General features: G+C 38.0%; 1 protein-coding gene across 1 annotated transcript; it reads right to left on the bottom strand.

Moving 5' to 3' along the window:
- Window positions 1–2,197: 2,197 nt before the first annotated feature.
- Window positions 2,198–14,502, bottom strand: asb15a (ankyrin repeat and SOCS box containing 15a). The gene is made up of 10 exons (XM_051690443.1): window positions 14,246–14,502; window positions 13,706–13,811; window positions 13,544–13,581; window positions 11,668–11,799; window positions 11,087–11,245; window positions 10,731–10,976; window positions 9,104–9,275; window positions 8,452–8,980; window positions 2,988–3,141; window positions 2,198–2,698 (listed from the first exon to the last, which is right to left on the bottom strand). The coding sequence occupies exons 2-10, from the start codon at window positions 13,804–13,806 to the stop codon at window positions 2,529–2,531; spliced, it is 1,701 nt and encodes a 566-aa protein (XP_051546403.1). The 5' UTR covers window positions 13,807–13,811; window positions 14,246–14,502; the 3' UTR covers window positions 2,198–2,528.
- Between the last annotated feature and the right edge of the window lie 7,476 nt (window positions 14,503–21,978).

The following is a 21,978-nucleotide window of genomic DNA, read 5'->3' as shown; positions in this document are numbered from 1 at the left end:
CATGTACACAGAGTGGGGTACAAAAGTCCAATAGTGTGACCATTAATGAAAGTTCTTTTATTTGGATTTTTTGTTTTTTAATTAATAAAAAGTCCAGCATGATCTGAGAATGTTTTAAAGAGCATCTTGTGTGCTTCAATGAAAGCAAGGAAATATGAACTTCTTTACAAAGGAGATAACATAGTCATTGTCACAAATTTGCTTACCTTTTATTGGTAACTTAGAACTATTTCATTTTACATTGTAACTTTATTAAAAAAAATTCAAAATCCTAAAACTTTTGTTTATTTCCAGATGTAAATAGAACTGAGTTGCAGACTTTTGGACCCCACTGTACTTCCATATTTTTGTGCAATATGAATGTATGTTTCAACTGGGCCACTTTCATATGACTTTGAACAATCAGGTCAGAGTTCATGTGTTTGTTTTGTTTTTTGTCAACCTACGCTCTAATCTTATCTATATTAGTGATCTACTATTAATGAATCACACTTTAAAATATTACGCAGAGAGTTGCAAAAATATGATTGGTTCAAAATGCATATTGATGTTCATTTGGTCTCAAGTGTTGTGAACATAGAAAGTGACAATGGTTATGTTAAGGGATAGATATGAGACTGGAATTTCTAATTTCATATAATAACAAAATATGATCTGATATTATGATATTTGTTTATGCATGGTGTTTAATGCATGCAGATCAGTTTAGGAGCATTGCCAGTTTTGGGCTAGTGTCTGTTATGGACCACATTTAAAAGGGCATGTGATCAACCTAAAAAAACAAAAAAATTGGGCACTTTGCCTTGCATTGTGAAAGTAGCCATATATCATAGTGTATACTCCTACCTTTAGTATTATACAACCTTTTATGCCTAGTTGATTGTCCAAAGCAGCTCTTCAGACAGTAGTTGAGATATCACCAGATCACCTATGCATTAATTACATTTCACTAATTCATTTCAAAATAAACTTTTAAAAATGTACTGATTGTACGTAATTAATATATGCAACATTGAAGCTTCTTAATTAGCCAGTAATGACAAAGCAAACTATAGACAAGTTCATGATCTCAAGAACCATGTAGTGACAAATAAGCTTCTTGATAACACTTTACAATAAGGTTCCATTTGTTAATATTATAGGTATCATCATGAACAAACAATTAACAATATATTTACTTGATTTATAAATTTTTGTTAATGTAAGTTATTAGAAATACAGTTGTTCATTATTTGTTCATGTTAGTTCATAGAACTTTTACAAATTTAAAAAATGTATTACTATATGTTGAAATTAAGATTAATAAATGTTTAAGTATTGTTCATTGTTAGTTCATGTTAACTAATATTGTTAACTAATGTTAATAAATGCAACCTTATTGTAAAGTGTTACCAGCTCATACTTTAATATATATCATAACAGGACTCACACAATGCACTGTCATTGTATGGTTACTTGTGCATTATCATAACCATTTCTATCAGATGAAATTATCAGAAGTACTTGAATGGGAACAAATAAAACACCTTGCCTATCCAATAAACTACAAATACGTCTAATAACAGTGCTCTCTGTATCACAAGGTTAGTGAGTGCTGAGATCAAAAGTTTTTCCTTGCTTTTTGATATTAACAGGACATAAAGCTATAAATAGATATGACCTGCTTTTGTGACATCCATTGTGCAGGTCATTCCAGTACCACAGTTATGATGTGTAATCAAATTCCCAATGTCACAGACACAATAAAAGCACACAGCATGTGTACTATTGTGGCAGCGGGGGCGTGGTCAAGCATCTCTCCGGAGACAGAGAAAGCGGTAAGGGCGCTTACACCTGAGCTAAATTATGTCTAACACCTGTCTCTAATTTCAGTGAGCACGGGGAGAGCGGCATAAAAAGAGCCACACCGCAAGTAGAAGGGGGAGAGAGCCTGGGCACCACAGACCCGAATAAGAAGCAAAGAGTTTTCTTATATACAAATGATGAGCATTTATTTTGTGTAGCGGTGTGTGATTATAGATTAACGTAGTGAATAACGCAAAGACCCTGAGACTGCAATTGTGCTGCAGAGAGAAAATAAATCCTTACCTGAACCAGGAAAGCTGCTTCTCGCCTCCTCTTTACAACTATATTAAAATTTAACACAAAAACAAATGGAACATCTTGAATGTACATTTGTAGGTGGCACTCAGTGGAAAGCAGCCTTAATTCATGGAACAAGTATTCACCCTGTTACATTTATCTGGTACAAGAAGACCAAACATGTTTTTGTCAACATTTAGCTAGAACATTATTTTATTGCATGAATGGGCACCGAGACATTGCTGCAGAGGCAAAGTCCTTTAACGTGACAGAAAATTCACATTGAAATTTTAAGTGATTTGAACTCATCATCGACATACTGTAGTGAAACCTCTGGTCATGTCAACCTCATGTTAATTTCTGAATAAAACTCAAAATAAAGTGCTTTCAAACATCTGTACCCTCAATTCCTCCTCAACTTTCACCTTAAAAAAAAAAAAACTTCACTACTGACATATCATTTTCCCATACAAATCATACTCTTTGTACATCAGGTAGCCTTTCAGTCCTGGTGGGAAAGGACCTGATTTTATAAACTTTGGGTCACCCAGCCTGCATGGGGTCATCTCTCTCCTGATAACTAGTCTGCACAGGTGTTTCAGCGTTCGAGGGTTTCCTGAAATATCCATACATCCATGAGAAATCATGTTACAGTGCCTTGGATTACTGCTTATTTTTGCAGGTTCGTTTAAGATACAGTGGCCCCAAAAGGTATTTGTGCTTGTGCTTGCTTTCTTTAAAATAAATACCACTTGGTCTGATATTCTGTGATCTAACACAGAATTCATACATCTTGAAGTGTGGTCTAAGTGTCTAAATACTGATGCCACTGTGTTCAGTAAGGTTAATCTACATCTAGAGAGAAAATCATGTCTCTGAATGCTGTAATTGTTAATGTTACTCACCCAATATTTCTGAAATTTCAGGCCACTCTTTATGCCTCTTCAGAACCATTTTCAGCTTTGAACAGATGGGAACACGACTGACATAGTCTAAGAGAATCTGCACGGCTTTTCCTGAGAACTGCACTAGCCAAGAGACGCTGATGAAATCACAAAACTAAACACAAGAAGCAGAAGACAGAGACAGATGTCAGAAGACATTAGCCATACGACAACAAATTTCCTTCAGAGGTAAGTCAACCTTTAACATGTTGCTAAGTTATTGGCATCCAAAACAACATCCACACATCAAACAAATAGCACTCCTTACGTGATTGATTTCAGTGTTTTTATGTTAACATGTTGCTATCTATCGACATCCAAAACAACATCAACATTTGGCATTAGCATGTTGTTAAGCTTTCGCCATGATACTCTAATATGTATCCATATGCATCATACAAATAGCATTCTTTATGTGATTCATTTAAATATTTTGATGTTAGCATGTTGCTAAGCTATTGCCGTGACATTATAATATTTAAAAAATGACAGCAATTAAAAAAATAGCACTCCTCCCGTAATTGATTTCAATATTCAATATTTGACATTAGCATGTTGCTAAGCTATTGTCATGATACTTTAAAGGGGACATATTATGCAAAATCCACTTTTTCAAAAAAAGTTTTAACATAATTATGTGTCCCCAGTGTGTGTAGACAACCACAAAATATGGTAAAAGACCAACCCCTCATTTCTTTCCTTTCCCCATCAATAAAAAACAGTGTCTCCGAACGAGCCGTTCAGATTTTTTTTTTTTTTTTTTTATATCTAAGTCCCTCATTTCATTTGTTGTTGACTGCTCAGTTGGAAGCATCTTAGTTTCAGATCACGCCCTGGTGAGTTTAGAGGTGTTGCCACATATGGAGAAAAATAAATCATACAACTGGTGCTTTAATGTATCCCTTTTGCAAAATCCTGAATTCCAACAAAGGCATTGAATGAAATCAATGTCTTTATGGAGACCAACTGCTCCTCAGTATCTTCTGTGGCCGTGGCTTTCCAACTCGTGGAGTTGGAAAGGAATATTAAAAGTACCGAGGCAGAGCTGAAGCGCCGAATGTCATCTGATGGCCTCAGAGAATTGACCTGATTGAAAAACAGATATAATACTATTTTGTTGTAGAAAGTTGAGTTTTGGTTATTCAGGGCAAGACAGTCATACTTTGAGTCGGGGGACAAAGCAGGGAAGCTTTTGGCTAGATATATAAAGCAGAGAGAGTCTTTTCTACCATTCCCTCAGTGAAATCTGCTGGTGGTGAAATTTTTACCTCGGCCATTGATATTAATAATGCCTTTAAAGAGTCTTGATCTTTATAGTTCCACATCTTCATCTGCTGATGAAGATATTAGAAACTTTGTGAAACCATTAGAACCATTAGATTCTGAGATAACCTTGGAGGAGCTTGACAAGGTAATTAAGGCTCTACCTACAGGCAGGGCTCCGGGGCCAGATGGGTTTGCCACTGAATTTTTTAGGTCTTATGCTACAGAACTGGCTCCACTTTTGTTAGAAGTTTATATGGAATCATTAAAATATGGAAAGCTTCCACCAACCATTACACAAGCCTAGATCAGTCTGATTCTTAAAAAGGACAAAGATCCAAGCGAGTGTAAGAGCTACCGGCCAATTTCCCTGATCCAGCTAGATGTAAAAATGTTGTCAAATTTAGGCTATGACATCTCTTATACATATAGATCAGGTGGGGTTTATTCGGGGCCGCAGCTCTTCTGATAACATTAGGCGTTTCATCAATATCATGTAGTCAGTGGTGAATGATCAGACTCCGGTCGCTGCCATCTCACTTGACGTCGAAAAGGCATTTGATACGGTAGAATGGGATTATCTTTTTAAGATTCTGGAAATGTATGGGTTCGGGGGTGTTTATTGGATGGATTAAGTTACTTTATAGATACCCTGTAGCAGCGGTAAAAACAAATGAATTAATTTCAGATTATTTTACTCTGGATAAGGGCAACCGGCAGGGTTGCCCTCTTTCCCCATTATTGTTCTGCCTTGCCCTGGAAACATTAGCAGCCACGATAAGAAAGGAGGATGATTTTCCAGGGGTGGTGGCGCATAAACTTCTGCTTTACGCAGATGATATTTTATTATTCGTCTCTGACCCTACTAGATCTATGTCTTGCCTCCACAGAATTATTCATTCCTTTTCCAAGTTCTCAGGATACAAAGTGAATTGGTCTAAATCCGAAGCTATGTATCTGACAGCGTGCTGTCCAGTAACAGCCTTCCAGCCGGGTGCCTTCCAGTGGCCCAAACAGGGCATTAAGTATTTGGGTATTTTATTCCCAGCAAATTTGTCTGATTTAGTTAGTTAATTTTGACCCTTTAATAAAAAGGTTTTCTAGCGATGTGGGCAGGTGGGCTTCATTACGTTTATCGATGATTGTAAAGGTTAATGTTATTAAAATGAACTGTATTCCAAAATTCAACTACCTGCTACAGTCTCTCCCTGTAGATGTCCCCCTCTCTTATTTCAAGCAATTTGAGAGCATAGCGAAGTCTTTCATTTGGAATGGTAAGCGCCCCAGATTACACTTTAGTAAGCTGCATAGGTCGATGGACAAAGGTGGGCTAGGCCTACCCAAGATTTTTTTTTATTATTATGCATTCGATCTCAGACATCTGGCTCATTGGTCGCTTCCACCTGAAAGAGCCCCTCCCTGGTTCTGTATTGAACAGGAAGTTCTTGCCCCTAATTTGCCATTGCAAAGTCTTTCTATCAATCTAACTAGAGAAGTTAAATCACACCCCGTTATTTGCACTCAGTATGGACAAAAGTGTCCAGAGTGTTTAATTCGGATATTTATCTAAATGTTAACTCAAGCTTATGGCTAAACCCCAAACTATGCATTAATAAGTCCCCTTTCCGCTGGTCAGAGTGGATTGTGCAGGGGGTTACTAAACTCGGTGACCTATATGAGAGTAATGTGTTGAGATCCTTTGAAAATTAGGTTCAACATTTTGGGATCCCCAGATCTCAGTTTTTTAGGTATCTACAGCTGCGCCACTTGCTCTGTACTATTTTTGGGAATAGCATACTCCTTCCTAAAGCAGCAGGTACTATGAGAGTGGTGATTACTGCTTTTGGAAAAGGTCATGAGGCATCAGTGTATTATTCCTTGTTAATTCAGAGTCTGGGGGACGGAGCCTCAACCACTCTCAAGAGATTATGGGAGAAAGATTTAAACTTGGAATTGGAGGAGGGAGAGTGGGCTGGAGCACCCTCTTTTCAGGAGTAGTGCTCGGAGAGCCTTTGAGGAAGGGGCATTCAGAAGAATGGGGAGGTTTGGCATGTTCGTGGAGAAATGGGGTGGGTATATGTCACTTATGGATATGTGATTATTATTATTTTTTTTATTTATTTGTTTATCTATTTATTTATTTATTTGTTTTTGTGCGTGTGTGTGTGTGTCTATATCATTTGAGACCACTGTGGTGTTGTTGGGGTCAGGGTGGGATTGTGAGGGGTAATAGTGGGGGTTAAGGTTGATTCTGTGTATATATGTTTAGTTTTACGGTGTTCATTTATGTGAATTAATAAAAAATTGTTAATCTGAAAAACAGGAATACAAGAAACGCTTACATCAAAGTAATGTCACTTCTGCTCTGATGTTTCTGGCCAAACTGAGAATAGATACTAAGGATGGCCTTATATAATTTATATGCCCACAGCAAGCATTGGAATGAGTAAGCCATTTGGTGATTTTCATGTTGCCGCCTAGTGGACCTGTCTCACTGAACATACACTCAACTGTCCGAGGAAACTGAGCACCTTTTTCGTTTCGTTTTGTGCTGGTTCCGCCAAGCGGCTGGAGGTTGTTTTGTGTAGAATCATTTCTTTGAGACATTTGTGGATGAATCTGCTTGTTCTTGGTGCTTATGCCTCCTATCAGCTGGAGTTGTTTTGTGGAGTATTTCTTGCAGGTCATTGGAGTGATTATGGCACATGTTGCACTCGTGTAATGACCGAATGGACCAGCTCACTGAACATTCGTTTGACTGCCTGAGGAACTGAACGGCCAATTTATTTATTTATTTTTTATTTTTTTTTTCTGCCGGTTCCGTTAGCGGATGTAGTTTGTTTTGTGGAGGAACACACCTTCGGGGCAATCTACACATTTGTGTTTTTTCCTCTTATTGTCTGGAGTTTGTTTTAAAGAAAATTTTCTGATTGTAATTCTGTCTCACAACATTTGTATAGAAGCACCAGACTAGAGCAATCCGACGGCAAAGTTGTTGCGGGGGCTCTCATAGGCGTACATGGACTGTTTGAGTTTAGAGGGATGGATGCCAGATGGCACTCTCATGCACGGGGTTAATGCGCACGTTTTTCTTTTTTCTGTTTGTTTGGTTCGGAGTAAATTTGGGATTTGATTGTTGCTCTAATGTTGGAATGTGGTCATTATAATTGTATTTTTGTTATACAATCTATTTTTTCTAATATGTCAAAATGTAAAATGTTAATATGAGTGGATTGTCTCTCTCAATGTGGAATGTGAATGGGTTGGGGCACCCCATAAAAAGAAGGAAGGTTATTTCTTTTCTTAAACGTAAGAAATATGATATAGTGTTTCTTCAAGAAATGCATCTTTCCCCGCAGGAAGCTGAAAATTTGGGAAGATATGGGGTGGACATGTTTCCTTTAGTGCTGGCTCAAGTAAGAGCAGGGGAGCCATTACATTAAGTAAGCATCTACAATTCAAATATCTCAAACAGATTAAAGATAAATTAGGAAGAGTCATTATTGCTTTAGCAGAAATTCAGGGTCAAAAGTTGATTTTGGCTAATATTACGCACCTAACGTAGATGATCGGGGCTTTTTTTTTATAGATCTTGAAGGGATGTTGCAAGTCGCTGGCACCCCTCAATATATAATATTGGGAGGAGACTTTAATCTGTTGATGGACTCGGTCCTTGATCATAGTGAAGCAAAAGTGTGTAAGCCCCCTAGAGCAACATTGATGCTTCACAGGATGTGTAAAAATCTTGGTCTTACAGATATTTGGAGACTTTTGAACCCATCTGGGAGAGACTATACATTCTTTTCATCAGTCCATAAGATATATTGTAGAATAGATGATTGTTGTTTTTTTAATGTTTTATTTATTTATTTTTTATTTTTTTTATAATTATTTATTTTTTATATTCTAATTGTTGGTGACCACTATAGTACGTGTTTGTGTCAGGTGGGGGGGGTGTGGGTGAATGTTCGAGGGGAGGGGTTTAATGTATATAATTGATTCCGTATTTTATGTTATGTTTGTATAATTTATGGATGGAATCAATAAAAACTGTTAATCAAATGGAGTTTTTTTTTAAATATATATATTTTTTAAAAATACTGCAAACGTAGGTAGCGTATTAGGTTTTGGAAAATAGCAATTATTTAGGTGGTGAACTCACTGGGACCTTCTTGCTGGTATGTTCTGAGTGGTGACCCCATGTTGAATCATGATGACAACTAAAGCATTTTTCCGCATTATAACCACTGTTTAGCAGCAGTCGCATCATCATTTCATCTTTCAGGCAGTACTGTAGCGCAGTAGGGAACACTGTGTCATTGACCACTGTGAAGAAACAGTTCACATCCGCCTGTTTGGCCAGGAGCATCTTGACAATCTCGTACCTCCCAGCCCTCACTGCCACTAGGAGGCAGCGCAGAGGATCCAGCTCAGTTTGGGCTCCTGCATTTAACAGCACCTGGGTGCAGGTCACATCTCCATTGGAGACAGCAAAGTACAAGGCGGTCCGTCTCATATCCCCGTAGTTCTCAGAGATGTGAGTGTCTAGGAGTGCATTAACATCAAAGCCTTTTTCCACTAAGAACTCCAGGCACTGGACATGGCCTCCATCTGCTGCTGAGTGAATGGGGCTCTGGCCTGAGAGATGGAGAGCTTTCCTGGTGGTTATGGGTATTAGCATTCTCAGCGCACTGAAAAGAGATTGTATAAATATGGATGTTGCTCATGTCTCCAGTTATCTTCGACTTGGAAGATCAGGGGTTAGAAATTTAGCAATATAGAATATAGAGTATTTGCATCTTTATTTAACTTACAGGTAATGCCCTTCATAGGCTGCGTGGTGGATGGGAAGCTGTGATGAAAGATTAGCGATGTTGGGATTGGCCCCATGTTGAAGAAGCAGCTCAATGCAGTCAGGATTGCCAGAACCAGCAGCATCAAATAGCACACTGTCCCCATTTGGCGCCTGAGCGTTTACATCGCCACCTATTGGTAGGGAGGGCATCATTCTGTTAGTTCTCTGATTTAAAGGGTAAGTACACCCCAAAATATCATTTTCATCATCTTTGATTTCATGTTGTTATCTCACCCTCATGTTGTTCCAAACCTGAATATCTTTCTTTCAGGCAAAAATGAGAAATTAGGCAGAATGTTAGGGATTGATAGCCTCAGTCACCATTTTGCCATAAATCTCCTTTTTTGTTCAACAGAATAAAGTCATATGGATTGGAAAATATGTATTTTGTTTCTCCCCAATTTGGAATGCCCAATTCCCAGTGCACTCTAAGTCCTCGTGGTGGCATAGTGACTCGCCTCAATCCGGGTGGCGGAGGACGAATCTCAGTTGCCTCCGCGTCTGAGACTGTAAATCCGTGCATTTTATCACATGGCTTGTTGAGCGCGTTACCACAAAGACATCGCGTGTGTGGAGGCTTCATGCCATCCACCGTGGCATCCACGCACAACTCACTACGCGCCTCACCGAGAGCGAACCACATTATAGCGACCACGAGGAGGTTACCCCATGTGACTACCCTCCCTAGCAACCGGGCCAATTTGGTTGCTTAGGAGACCTGGCTGGAGTCACTCAGCACGCCCTGGGATTCGAACTCTCGAACTCCAGGGGTGGTAGTCAGCGTCTTTAGTCACTGAGCCCCACGGATTGGAAAATACTACTGGGTGAACAGGCTTTTTTTTAGTTCGCTTTAAAATTATGACAAAATGCACTAAACTTTTTTGTTTTGCTAAGGTGTTTATTTGGTGGTATTTCTCCTGTTCACACACATCCATGAAAGTCTTGTCCTAGGAGAACTCAGCTAGTTGAAAAAGTTTCATGGTTGGTTAAAACTAATAGTGGGTGTGGTTTGGACGTGACCTTCTTTACAATCACATATGCCTGCTGAAAAGATTGTAGCTAGGTTACTACCTTAACATTAAAAATCAAAAACTTTAAAGCATGTCTCTCTGTGTTCAAAAGTACACTTTTTTTTATTTGATGCTCAAGTTCACAAAGACAATGTGGCCCTGACATGCATGTAGAGAGATTTCAGTGTTGTCAGTGAAAGTGATAAGGGCTCTGTGGCAAGTTCAATAAGGCAAAGAAGCGATACAATGCTAAAGGCGGCAATTCATCGAGAGAAAGATCTGCTTATTGGCATTATCCCATGATGTAACCCTCACTGAACTAATTCTAAAACAACTCTGTGCAGGTTTTGTTCGCCAAGGATGCTTTAGTTCGTTCAGGACAAAAAAGTTGGGCTTCTTTTATTAGGCTTAAATGACAACAGAATTTTACTTTTGGGGTGAACTGTCCCTTTAATATAAAAAGTTTGCATATACCAACATGACCCCCTGAGTATCTAGACTTTTTGCTCTAAATTCTTCTGTCATGAATTTGCAATTAAATTTAACCTTGTTGTTGCTCTGGTCAACTAGTATTACCGTAGTGAATCAGGATATCCAGTACTTCTGCTTGGGCATACTCTGCAGCAATCGCCATGGCCGTTACTCCATTCTGGTCTGTCTCTGAAACGTTTCCTCCATGTTTTAACAGGAGCTGAAGGATGTCAGTGCAGCCCACTTTGGCCGCCTCGTGAATGGCTGTCCACTTTTTAAGGCAGGCTTGGTTCACCGATGCTCCTCGTGATAAAAGTGTATAAGCAATTTCAAATGAGTCTGTTCTTACAGCTGCAACATATAGCATGGGAACTCATTTTAAAAGCCATACTGATAGTGTAGACCTTTGAAGTTCTACTAAATTTCTATCTAGGTAAAAAGAATACTTTAAATAAAAGTACCCAGTAATAGAGGAGACTCATTCTTGCTGTTGGTCTTATTAGGTGAAGCTCCATGCTCCAGCAGGGTCCTAACAATCTCCACTAGCCCAGCTTGTATAGCCAAAATCAATGGTGTCTCTCCTTCTGCAGTTTCCTCCTCTAAAGTTAACCTGTAAGAAGCTATTTTCAACCAAACCACTGAGCACAGGAATTTACATGACTACAAATTTAACATAATTCCCAATAAAGAACAATAAAAAAGGTATGTAAATGTTTTGAATAAGATGATTTAAATATTTAATGCCAGTGATATGTTATGCTACCATTATTTTATGCCTGAAGAATGTTGCATGATGGAAACATCAGTGATTAATGAATATAAGATATTAGCCCCCCCGGGAACAGGTCGTAAAAAAAAAATTCCTTTGAGATTTTGATCGGCCATATTTCCCGAACCCGGATTTCGGACCAGTCTCGTTGGAAAGGTCTCGCAGAGACCTCTCCAACGAGCCCGGCCTCGACTTCCTAGCACCTCGGCCACTCGGGTAGAAACCACCCCGAAGACACCAAAGATACGGTAGTAGACTTTTACTCTGTCTCACCATAAACTACCATCTCCAACACCTGCACAGACTGCTGGACCGCAGCCCTATGAAGTGGGTACCATCCCCTGCTATCCACCTCAGTGAACGCAGCAGGATATTCAGCAAGATCCTGAAGAGCAAATAGGTCACCTATGGGGCCAGATAAAAAGCGCATATCTGCATACAATTTTAATTTAATGCATAATTTACATGTAAGAAAGTTTTTATTTTCTATGTGGGGTCTTAAAGTCTGATACAACAGTAAAAATCGGGTATTCAAAATCTATTTAAACTTGGAAATAAACAAATGTATTGAAATTTTTAAAAAAAAAAATTGATGTTAAGATATATTTAAAGTTCTGAACTATTTCTAAGTCAATAATCAAAGGCAAGCAAATTTGTGACTTTCACCATGTTAACTTTTGTACAGAGGGTCAGATTTCCTTGCTTCCATTGAAGCTCACAAAATGTTATTTGAAACATTCTCAAATCATACTGGATAACATGGATCATCAGTTTTTGCAGAAACTTATGGAGTTCATGCCAGCTCAAGTGCATACTGTCTCTAAGGGTACGTTTACAAGACAACGATGTACTAAAAACAGAAACGTTTTTCCTTTGCATTTTTGAAAAGTTTTGCGTACAGACGACAACGTTGTCAAAAGGATCCCCGTTCACACGGATCGAGTAGTTGCCGATGTCACTTTGTAAAGAAACACTACGCGCCTGCGCACCTAAACATTCTTCCACAGAGTGGTGAATACAAACAATGAAGATGGCAAAAGCATCGAGCAATTTTGTTTGGACGGACGATGAGGTTGCTTTATTACTACAATTACTTTGCTGGAGATGCGTCAATAAACTCAAAATCTTGAGCAGCACAAACACAGTCTTGTAGTCCGCCATTGTAGTTTTGATTACTCTCGCGCATGCCTATAGACTAAACTCTCAAGATTATTCAATAAACTCTACTCATTTTTACCATCACTTCATCTCCTGCCTTCTTCTGTATTCCTCCTGCTGACTCTTGGGCTGGTAGGAGAGTTAAGTTAACATAGCAAGCTGTTGATGTTGACTGGTTTTGGATATCGGACAGAACTCTGATATATGGATATCTTCTGACGGAGAGAGAGGTCTTGTGTACACTGGATCTAACGTGCATTTTCACTGCCTCATGTTTTCATATTCTATGCATATCATTGAATACTGTACATGGCATCACATCTATGTCTATAGGCTACATAAGCAGTGGGTGAATTAATTGCAGGGTAAAGGTACTTCAAATAAAATTAAATAAATAAATAACATTTAAAATACAAATAAATTTTTCCCATCTGAATCCATACATTCATTTCAGGATTTTCAAATTGCAGGTTCTGCCTACTGTACAATGTTCACACTCCATACAAAACACTCCAAATGAATAAATTGTTGATTATTGTTATTTGCACAGACACCAGTATACATATTGATAATTATACATCTCAAATTGATGCCTATCAATCCTTAATTCTTCATATAACACATTCGCCTTTTTGTATGTTTACACGGAGATGATAACGGCATCGTTTTCAAAAACTTGCACTTTGAAACCCGTTTTCAAAAGTTTGCGTATTCAGGCCTCAAAACGCCATTGTCGTGTAAACGAACAGCCAAAACGCATAAAAAGTTTTCAGTTTTTAGTTGAAAATGTCGTCGTGTAAACGGCCCTTAAAGCAAAAGGGGATATTCAAATTGATATGCTTTTTGAAATAGTAAAATAGCAATTTTGATTTTCAAAACCATTTTCACCAGTGGACTTTTGGACCTCAATGTATATTTTGGCATATTTCTGAGCAAAGGTTCTTACAGCAAGCATAAAATCATACATTTAGGAGAAAATTGCATATTTCACCTCGGAAAATTGCATCCAAGATCTTTTGATTTTCCACACTGGATTTTTTTGAAAGATAGAAAAATTAGAGTGAGCATGACGGGTAATATATATAAATATATATTTTCTATCTTATGTTTGCTATATTTCAAGATTCTAAAAGTATTATTCTGAGCATCACACCTTCCAAAGTAGGTAATGTCTTTCAAAGATTCTTGAATGCTCAGTTGGATAGCAGCATCAAGAAGCTCATCATCTTCATCAAGGTCATCTGATCGATCCATTTTTTCTGGAGGTAAATATACATATATATTTAAGTTTTGATGCTATGTTCTGATTATGTTATAACATTCTTCTTGGAAAGTGTACTATTATTGTTTAAACCGGTAAGAAATTCTGAGAATACTTTTACATGACATAACAATCACAGGAAGGTGCATTTCCAGTGACCAGTCAATTTCCAGAAAGAGAATTCTGCAGCGTTTGAGGAATTCATATGTCTGTCTCATTCAAGGTAGTTGTTTTCACAGAAACTTTAAGGGTTTTACATGTTTACAGCTGTCACAATAGAACAGAGAGATTTCAACCTTTACACTGCTAGTACATCTTTGCATAAGTTTCAAGGAAATGCTGAACTAGGGCATGCGCAACCAACACCTTGCCTGCCACTTCCACTGAATTGTTCATGCTTCACTTAACAGTAAACAAAGGCTTTAATCTCACCTTGTGAAATACAGTTCCAGTGAAATCACGCGTCTTGCACCGCTGTGCCAGTAGTTTAGCTGCACCCAATCTAGAGTGCAGCCTTCCCCTTGCCCAAAACAGCTACACACATGTCTAATTTTGGCTTTCACCTGCTCTGGTTACTGCCATGCACACCAAGTCAAATGTTACTGTATTCTTACTCATACATGATCCCGTTTTCAAATGATAATGTTTATGATAATGATATGCAATAATAAGTATTTTAGGCTGCGCAAATAAGCACCAGATTTTACTCTGATTTGATATGGTGGCTGAAATAAGAGGGTCAATACACCCAAAAATTAACATTCTAGCCTGAGTCACCATTCACTTTCATTATATGGACAGCAAATAAAAAATAAAGACAAAATTAAAAACAAAATAGCTGCGGCAGAATACACAAGACCTGATTGCACTGATTTTATATTTTACACAGTCTTCAGGCAATGTTTATAGCCTTCTATAAACGTGCTGTAACTGACCCCAGTTGAGTTCAGCTACTGATATACTGTATGCACAGTGAAAGCATAACTTTACAACTGGGGAAAGCCCAGAGACACTGAAGAATATTGTCACCGTATGATAAATTAATAACCTTCAAAACTAAGAGGAGGTCTTGGAAACAAGGCTCACATTGACTTGAAAAAGCTTTGAATAAATACTTCAGTTGTCTTAAACTTTTAATCTTTTACAGGTCTTGGGCAATAAGTCTGTTTTCAGTTGAAATGAAAAGGAAAAAAAAAAAGGAATAAAATGGGACAAGGGAAATGGAAGGATAACTACTTGAAGAATGTGAGTGCAAATATAAATCAGTGTTTACAAATTAACAGCCCAAAGATGCATTTGTAAATAAAAAGCCTAGTCACACATTTAGTAATTAACCCTCCTATGGGCTTTGGTCATTTTTGACTGGAATCATGTTTGCTGATTTATTAATAAAAATGGCTTCCTTTATCTGAGCGGTACAAGACTTGGTGACTTTTCCTCCACTTGCCATCTGACCATACAAAAAAAAAACATTTTGGGCATGATTCGATAAGTCTGTAAGAGAGACAGAGAGAGACACATTTTTTCTTTGTGGTCAAAACTGGCCAACCATTGAAAATGAATGGGAAAGACCATAACAAAGAGCAATTTTTTTTATCTGTCAAATACAATAAATCAGCCATAGAACAGAAAAAAACACACAGAAATTAAAGACTGAGACTATAAAACATCTAGAGTGCAAAACATACTCACCCACACACACAAATATGAACTGATAAGACTATAACACAGAGCATTGTTTTTAAATGTATCAAATAAAACCAATAAATCAGCCACTATGCTTAACACACACACACACTTTCAGAAATGAGGGGGTGAGACAATAACACACCCACAATGCAGAACATGCAACATAACACACACACACACAGAGAGAAATAAAGGTGTGTGGACCATCTCCCAAGAGACATTAAACCAGCATGGTGTGCAAAAATTCCATCTGCAAGGTGCATGCCATCATAACTACATTCTGCCACGGATGCATGAATGCATAAAGACATTGCATCATTCTGTACTGTTCTTAAAGTTTTTTTTATTTTTATATATTTTTTTTTTATTGATTGTTCTTTTTTTATGCATTTATTGTTGTTCATTATTGCTGTTCACCTCACCGACTTGAAACTGTTTACAAAATAAATTTTTACTATAAAAAGTTTGAAATTGCAAAATGTTTATTCTGATTCTTCTGTTTTATATTCAAATTGAATTTTGCAGCTTATTTCTGCTGACTGCAAAAACTGACACTTCAAATAAATTATAAAATGCTAAACTCTGACAAATAATAGTTTGATAATGTCTAAATATATATCCAAATGCATTTGTGATAAAATATAAAATTAGTTTACAATAAGCAATCAATCAGTCTGCACAGTAGTCAACTGCACAGAACACTGCAGTCATGTTATTTATCATTTGTTCACCAGATGGCAGCAATCTGCCTCTAGTATATGTCACATTCTCATATTTTCTATGTTTCAACTTATAGAAATGTAGGTTTTTACTGTACTAAAGTTTCATATATTTGCTTATTTGTATGTGCAAATTAATGGTAAAATTGATAAATGTACATGTAAATAAGATCAAAATAGAATAAACTCTTAAAAGAAGTGCATCATTTTATTGTTAGCACTTCACAGAATAAGAAATGGTATTATTTTCATCATCAAAAATAACCAGGAGGAACAAAGGTAAGGCTCATTTATGAAGATCATAGGTGGGTTAAGACAATATTTTATAGAAATGTCATTGTCAACATAATGAAAGGACAGGCAAAAATACAAATTTTGTAGTTCTGATTAAAAAGCCTCTAAGTTATTTAGTTTAGAGACTATAAAACTAATAATAAAAGGCAGCACTAGAGACTTCATAAAAGTACTCTGGCTTTGTCAATCTGACATAATAATGAAAAAGATTTGAAAAATTTGTTTAACATCCCAGGCTCATACAAAATCATTTGTAATCACTGAACACCATGTTGCATAAACACAATTAGCATTTCTATAGCTAATTCAAACAAGAGAGAAGCTTGTTGTAGCACTCATTTGGTATCCAAAGTACTCGTAAATGCAAAAACGTGATGATAATTGTCAATCAGATTTTTACGCAATTGACAGCAAGGTAATACAGTATATGTAATGTCTAATGAAAGAACTTTTAAGACTGTAAAACACGTGGGAAAATGAACCATTTGGAAAACCATAAAGATAATATTCCCTCATTTCAGATCATCTTTTTTGTGTAGCAGATGATGGCTGCATCTGAAAGCTGAAAACTGCTGCATTTGGAGGCTGTATAAGGAAGTGGGTTAGGTAACATATGCAAATCCAGTATTTGTGTCACATCTTGTATACTAAGACACCTTCATCTGGTCAGTTTTACTGTAAAGTTACTGTAGCCTTTCTGTCAGCTCAAACTAGTCTGGCCATTCTCCATTGACCTCTCTCATCAACAAGGCGTTTCCGTCCACAGAACTGCCGCTCTTTGGGTGTTTTTTGTTTTTGGCACCATTCTGAGTAAACGCAAGGAACTGTTGTGCATGAGAATCCCAGGAGATCAGCAGTTACAGAAATACTCAAACCAGCCCATCTGGCACCAACAATCATGCCACGGTCCAAATTGCTGAGATCACATTTTTTCCCCATTCTGATGGTTGATTTAAACATTAACTGAAGATCCTGACCCGTATCTGCATGATTTTATGCATTGCACTACTGCCACATGATTGTCTGATTAGATAATTGCATGAATACGTTGGTGAACAGGTGTCCTAATAAAGTAGTCAGTGAGTGTATATGTAATACAATACAAATATACATAATGCATGATAACTTCTGCAGATAAAATTAGATGTTGGTTGTGTTATAATGTATTATACTCTATGGTATAACCAGTAAGTATTATAATGTTATAATTGTGGTAACAATTATTTATGAGAAGTAATGACATAAAGCATATTATAAGACATTACGAATGCATTATAATGCATTTATAATACCTTGACAATGCGTTATAAACATGGGCTTCATAGAAATTGTTACGTAAATAGTGGAACATTAGATGTGACGTTATGATGCATTGGAAGGCTGTCCGAAACCAGCGTCCTTATGAGGTGCCTTCAGATTATTAGCCATGGACTGATTGGGCATGGAGGCATTAAGACCGATGCAGCCAGTGTCTAATTGGAGCTTGAAAGGAATCCATTCTTCTGGTGTTACACAAGCTTTAATGGTTGTGAGCTTTATGATCTCCATACAACTGGTGCTTCAGGGGTGGTAGGTTGCCTGAAACAAAGCCAATCGTCATTAGTTTGCATTTCCTGATACTAGAAAATCATCTGTCTACCTTTAGAAAAGTGATATTACATTTGGTCATTTTGGGACTGTAAACTAGATTGAGAAATTTCTTCATATGTTACATGTAAACCACAATTAGACTTTCAATAGGCTTAAAAAAAAAACTGGCTATGCAAATGAATATATAAATGTGCAAATAACTGTGTTCTCTGAATCCTGACAACTTGTGTTCTTGTTGAAATCACGCATGATGTTGCATATGTCTGCCCACTGTCTTGTTCCTCCAGAATACATCTGAGATGTGAGGATGTACTGTAGCTGACATACTGCACTCCAGCTGAATTAGTACCAATCTTCCAGACAGGTGAACCAGACAGCACACTTATGAAGTCTCAGATCTATGAGACAAAATGAACAAGACCATTTTTACCATTATCTGTAGCATTTAACTGCCATTGTTGTTCTCCACTTTGAAATGTGACTTCCTTTGAACATATTATGAATAAAGTATCTAGCTCTGTTCCAATAAGCTGCTTCACTGCCTACTCTACTGCCAAGCCAAAGGCAACATCATAACCATCATGGAACCTCTGGAAGTAACTGATGCAGTGCTATGCATACAGTAGGCAGCCATTCTCAAAGGATCACTCACCCAAAAAGAGCAAAAATGCACAACACAACAAATATTTGGAAATGAGATGCCAAACATATCCATGTCTACCTAGCAAATGTGTCACAATGACTTCTAATTATATAAAAGGACTAAGTTGTCTGTAATGCATTCACATGAGATGGACAACTTTTATCTGTCTCTATTTTGACACTCAAACACAATTAAAATGTCCCAAAACAACCCTAATCCAATTTGCACATTAACACCAGTGTTGGTTCTTTATTACAGTAAAACAGCCTACCACAGGCACCCCAGGTGACAGGATCATGTGGTACTTACCATTGAGATGTTTGATTCAGTTCAGCGAATCAATCAATTATTTACAGATTCTAGAGTCATAACTCAAAAGTGTTACCAGTCCAAGAAGTAGCCTATCCGTAAATTTGTTTTTAATTTTTGTAGTATTTGCTATATTTTATTACTATGTTTTTGATTAGGTTATATAGATCTTGTCAAATGCTTTGTCAACTTTGGCTACATAAACTAAAGGTAGGAAAATCAGAATCAGCTTTATTGCCAAGTATGCTTACACATACAAGGAATTTGTTTTGGTGACAGGAGCTTCCAGTGTACAACAATACAAAAACAGCAGCAAGACATAGATAATAAAAAAATAAAAAAATAGTTATACACATACGTAGTGCAATCTAATACAGATCTGTTATCTGTTATGTACAGTGCAAATACAAATCTGTTATGTACAGTGCAAATGTTTTTTTTTTTTTTTTTTTTTCTCAGAGGAATGAAATGGCCGTGTTGGATAAATATAAAAAAAAGACTAAACTGTGTATTGCACATAGTTATTGCTCAATGGGGCAATTTAACTGTTCATGAGATGGATAGCCTGAGGGAAAAAACTGTTCCAGTGCCTGACGGTTCTGGTGCTCAGAGCTCTGAAGCGTCGGCCTTAAGGCAACAGTTCAAAAAGGTAGTGGGCAGGGTGAGTGGGTTCCAGAGTGATTTTTCCAGCCTTTTTCCTCACTCTGGAAGTGTATAGTTCTTGAAGAGGGGGCAGGGGGCAACCAATAATCCTCTTAGCAGTCCGAATTGTCCTTTGTAGTCTTCTGAAGTCTGATTTCATAGCTGAACCAAACCAGACAGTTATTGAAGTGCAGAGGACAGACTCAATGACCGCTGAGTAGAACTGTATCAGCAGCACCTGTGACAGGTTGAACTTCCTCAGCTGGCGAAGGAAGTACAACCTCTGCTGGGCCTTTTTCACAGTGGAGTCAATGTGTGTCTCCCACTTCAGGTCCTGTGAGATGGTAGTGCCCAGGAACCTGAATGACTCCACTGCTGCCACAGTGCTGTTCAGAATGGTGAGGGGGGTCAGTGTTGGGGTGTTCCTCCTAAAGTCCACAATCATCTCCACCGTTTTGAGCGTGTTAAGCTCAAGGTTGTTTTGACTGCACCAGAAAGCCAGCTGTTCAACCTCCCTTCTGTATGCAGACTCATCGTCATCTTGGATGAGGCCGATGACAGTGGCGTCATCTGCAAATTTCAGGAGCTTGACAGAGGGGTCCTTGGCGATGCAGTCATTGGTGTAGAGGGAGAAGAGTATTGGGGAGAGCATACATCCCTGGGGGGCACCAATGCTGATTGTACAGGTGCTGGAAGTGAGTTTCCCCTGTCTCACAAGCTGCTGCCTGTCTGTCAGAAAGCTGGTAATCCACTGGCAGATAGACATGGGAACAGAAAGTTGGTGTAATTTATTCAGGAGTATAGCTGGGATGATGGTGTTGAAAGCCGAACAGAAGTCCACAAAAAGGATCCTTGCATATGTCCCTGGTCTGTCCAGATGTTGCAGGATATGATGCAATCCCATGTTGACTGCATCATCCACAGACCTGTTTGCTCGATAAGCAAGTTGAAGGGGATCTAGAAAGGGTCCAGTGATGTTCATCAGGTGGGCCAGCACCAGTCTCTGAAATGATTTTGAGCAACCACGCTCAACTCACAACGCACCCCACCGAGAACGAACCACATTATAGCGATCACGAGGATGTGACTCTACCCTCCCTAGCAACCAGGCCAATTTGGTTGCTTAGGAAAAGTCACTCAGCACACCCTGGGATTTGAACTAGCGAACCCCAGGGGTGGTAGCCAGCGTCTTTACCACTGAGCTACCCAGGCCCCCTGGTGTTGGTGTGAAGTGAAGGTCAGAGTGGGTGTGGGGTGTGAGATTGGGCCTTTCAGATCTGCAGTAGAACACATTTAGGTCATCAGCCAGTTGTTGGTCCACCACAGGTTTGGGGGTAGGAGTCCTGTAATTTGTGAGTTGTTTCATGCCACTTCACACTGATGCAGTGTCGTTAGCTGAAAACTTGTTTTTCAGCTTCTCAGAGTATCTTCTTTTAGCCACTTTGATTTCCTTGTCAGTGTGTTCCTGTTAAATGAAAAAGTATCTTTTTTCCTAGCTACAATGAATTCAAGAGAGGAGATTGTGTGAGAATATTGTTACATTCAATTGGTTTGTTAATTCGCCTTTTTACTGTCTCTGACAACTGTCATATTTCTCCCCCAGTAGCATTCGCAACCTGGTAAAAGTATCATGTTACAATAACAATTATTTTTATGTGGCTTGTTGTACATAACACAGCAATTTTCTGGTGGAATGAACACTAGAGGTGCTAAAACAACAACTTTCATACCCTTTCACTCAAATCATGAGTAAAACGGCAGATTATCAGTTCATAAAGACATACTTTTTGCTCTGTTCCTCACATAATGCTATCTTATGACATGTAAACACTTTTACTATAGTGCATGATTTGTAATGTGACACATATTAACGTTTTAATTACGTAACCAACTACATTTACAAGCTTGTTTAAGTGTGATCAAATTGCACGGTAGCTCAACTGATAAGAGTGTCGCATATGTGATACAAATGACCAGGGTACAAGTCCTGAAGAGCACGCAAGTCAACACATGAGCCAAAAGTGTCATAGAAACACCACAAAATAACATGGTTGCTTCAGAAATTGTTTTTCATGCCACATTTGCTTTTTCTGACACTATTGGTTAGCTTTAGGATTAAGGCTTAAGGTAGGGAGGTCAGTTTTGTTGATTTAAATCTCGATAGAACATTAACCTTAACCTCATATTCCACCTCTGCAGATGGTTGGAACTCCACATAAATGATCTGTGGAAATGTAGTGAGAACTTTTAAAGTTTAAATAAAATTGTAAGGAGTAAAA

Source organism: Myxocyprinus asiaticus, chromosome 46 (genome assembly GCF_019703515.2).
Source record: "Myxocyprinus asiaticus isolate MX2 ecotype Aquarium Trade chromosome 46, UBuf_Myxa_2, whole genome shotgun sequence".
In the NCBI taxonomy this organism is placed as follows: domain Eukaryota; kingdom Metazoa; phylum Chordata; class Actinopteri; order Cypriniformes; family Catostomidae; genus Myxocyprinus; species Myxocyprinus asiaticus.
Note: the sequence above shows the minus strand (reverse complement) of the source record. Positions and strands in the feature narration are given on the sequence as shown.

Excerpts from the sequence above, each read along its gene's own strand:
- asb15a (XM_051690443.1), bottom strand. The coding sequence starts at position 13,806 with ATGGATCGATCAGATGACCTTGATGAAGATGATGAGCTTCTTGATGCT. Across the intron at positions 13,582-13,705 it reads GACATTACCTACTTTGGAAG|TGTGGAAAATCAAAAGATCT; the intron begins GTGTGATGCTCA and ends AAAAAAATCCAG. Across the intron at positions 10,977-11,086 it reads TGAGTCTCCTCTATTACTGG|CTGTAAGAACAGACTCATTT; the intron begins GTACTTTTATTT and ends TATATGTTGCAG.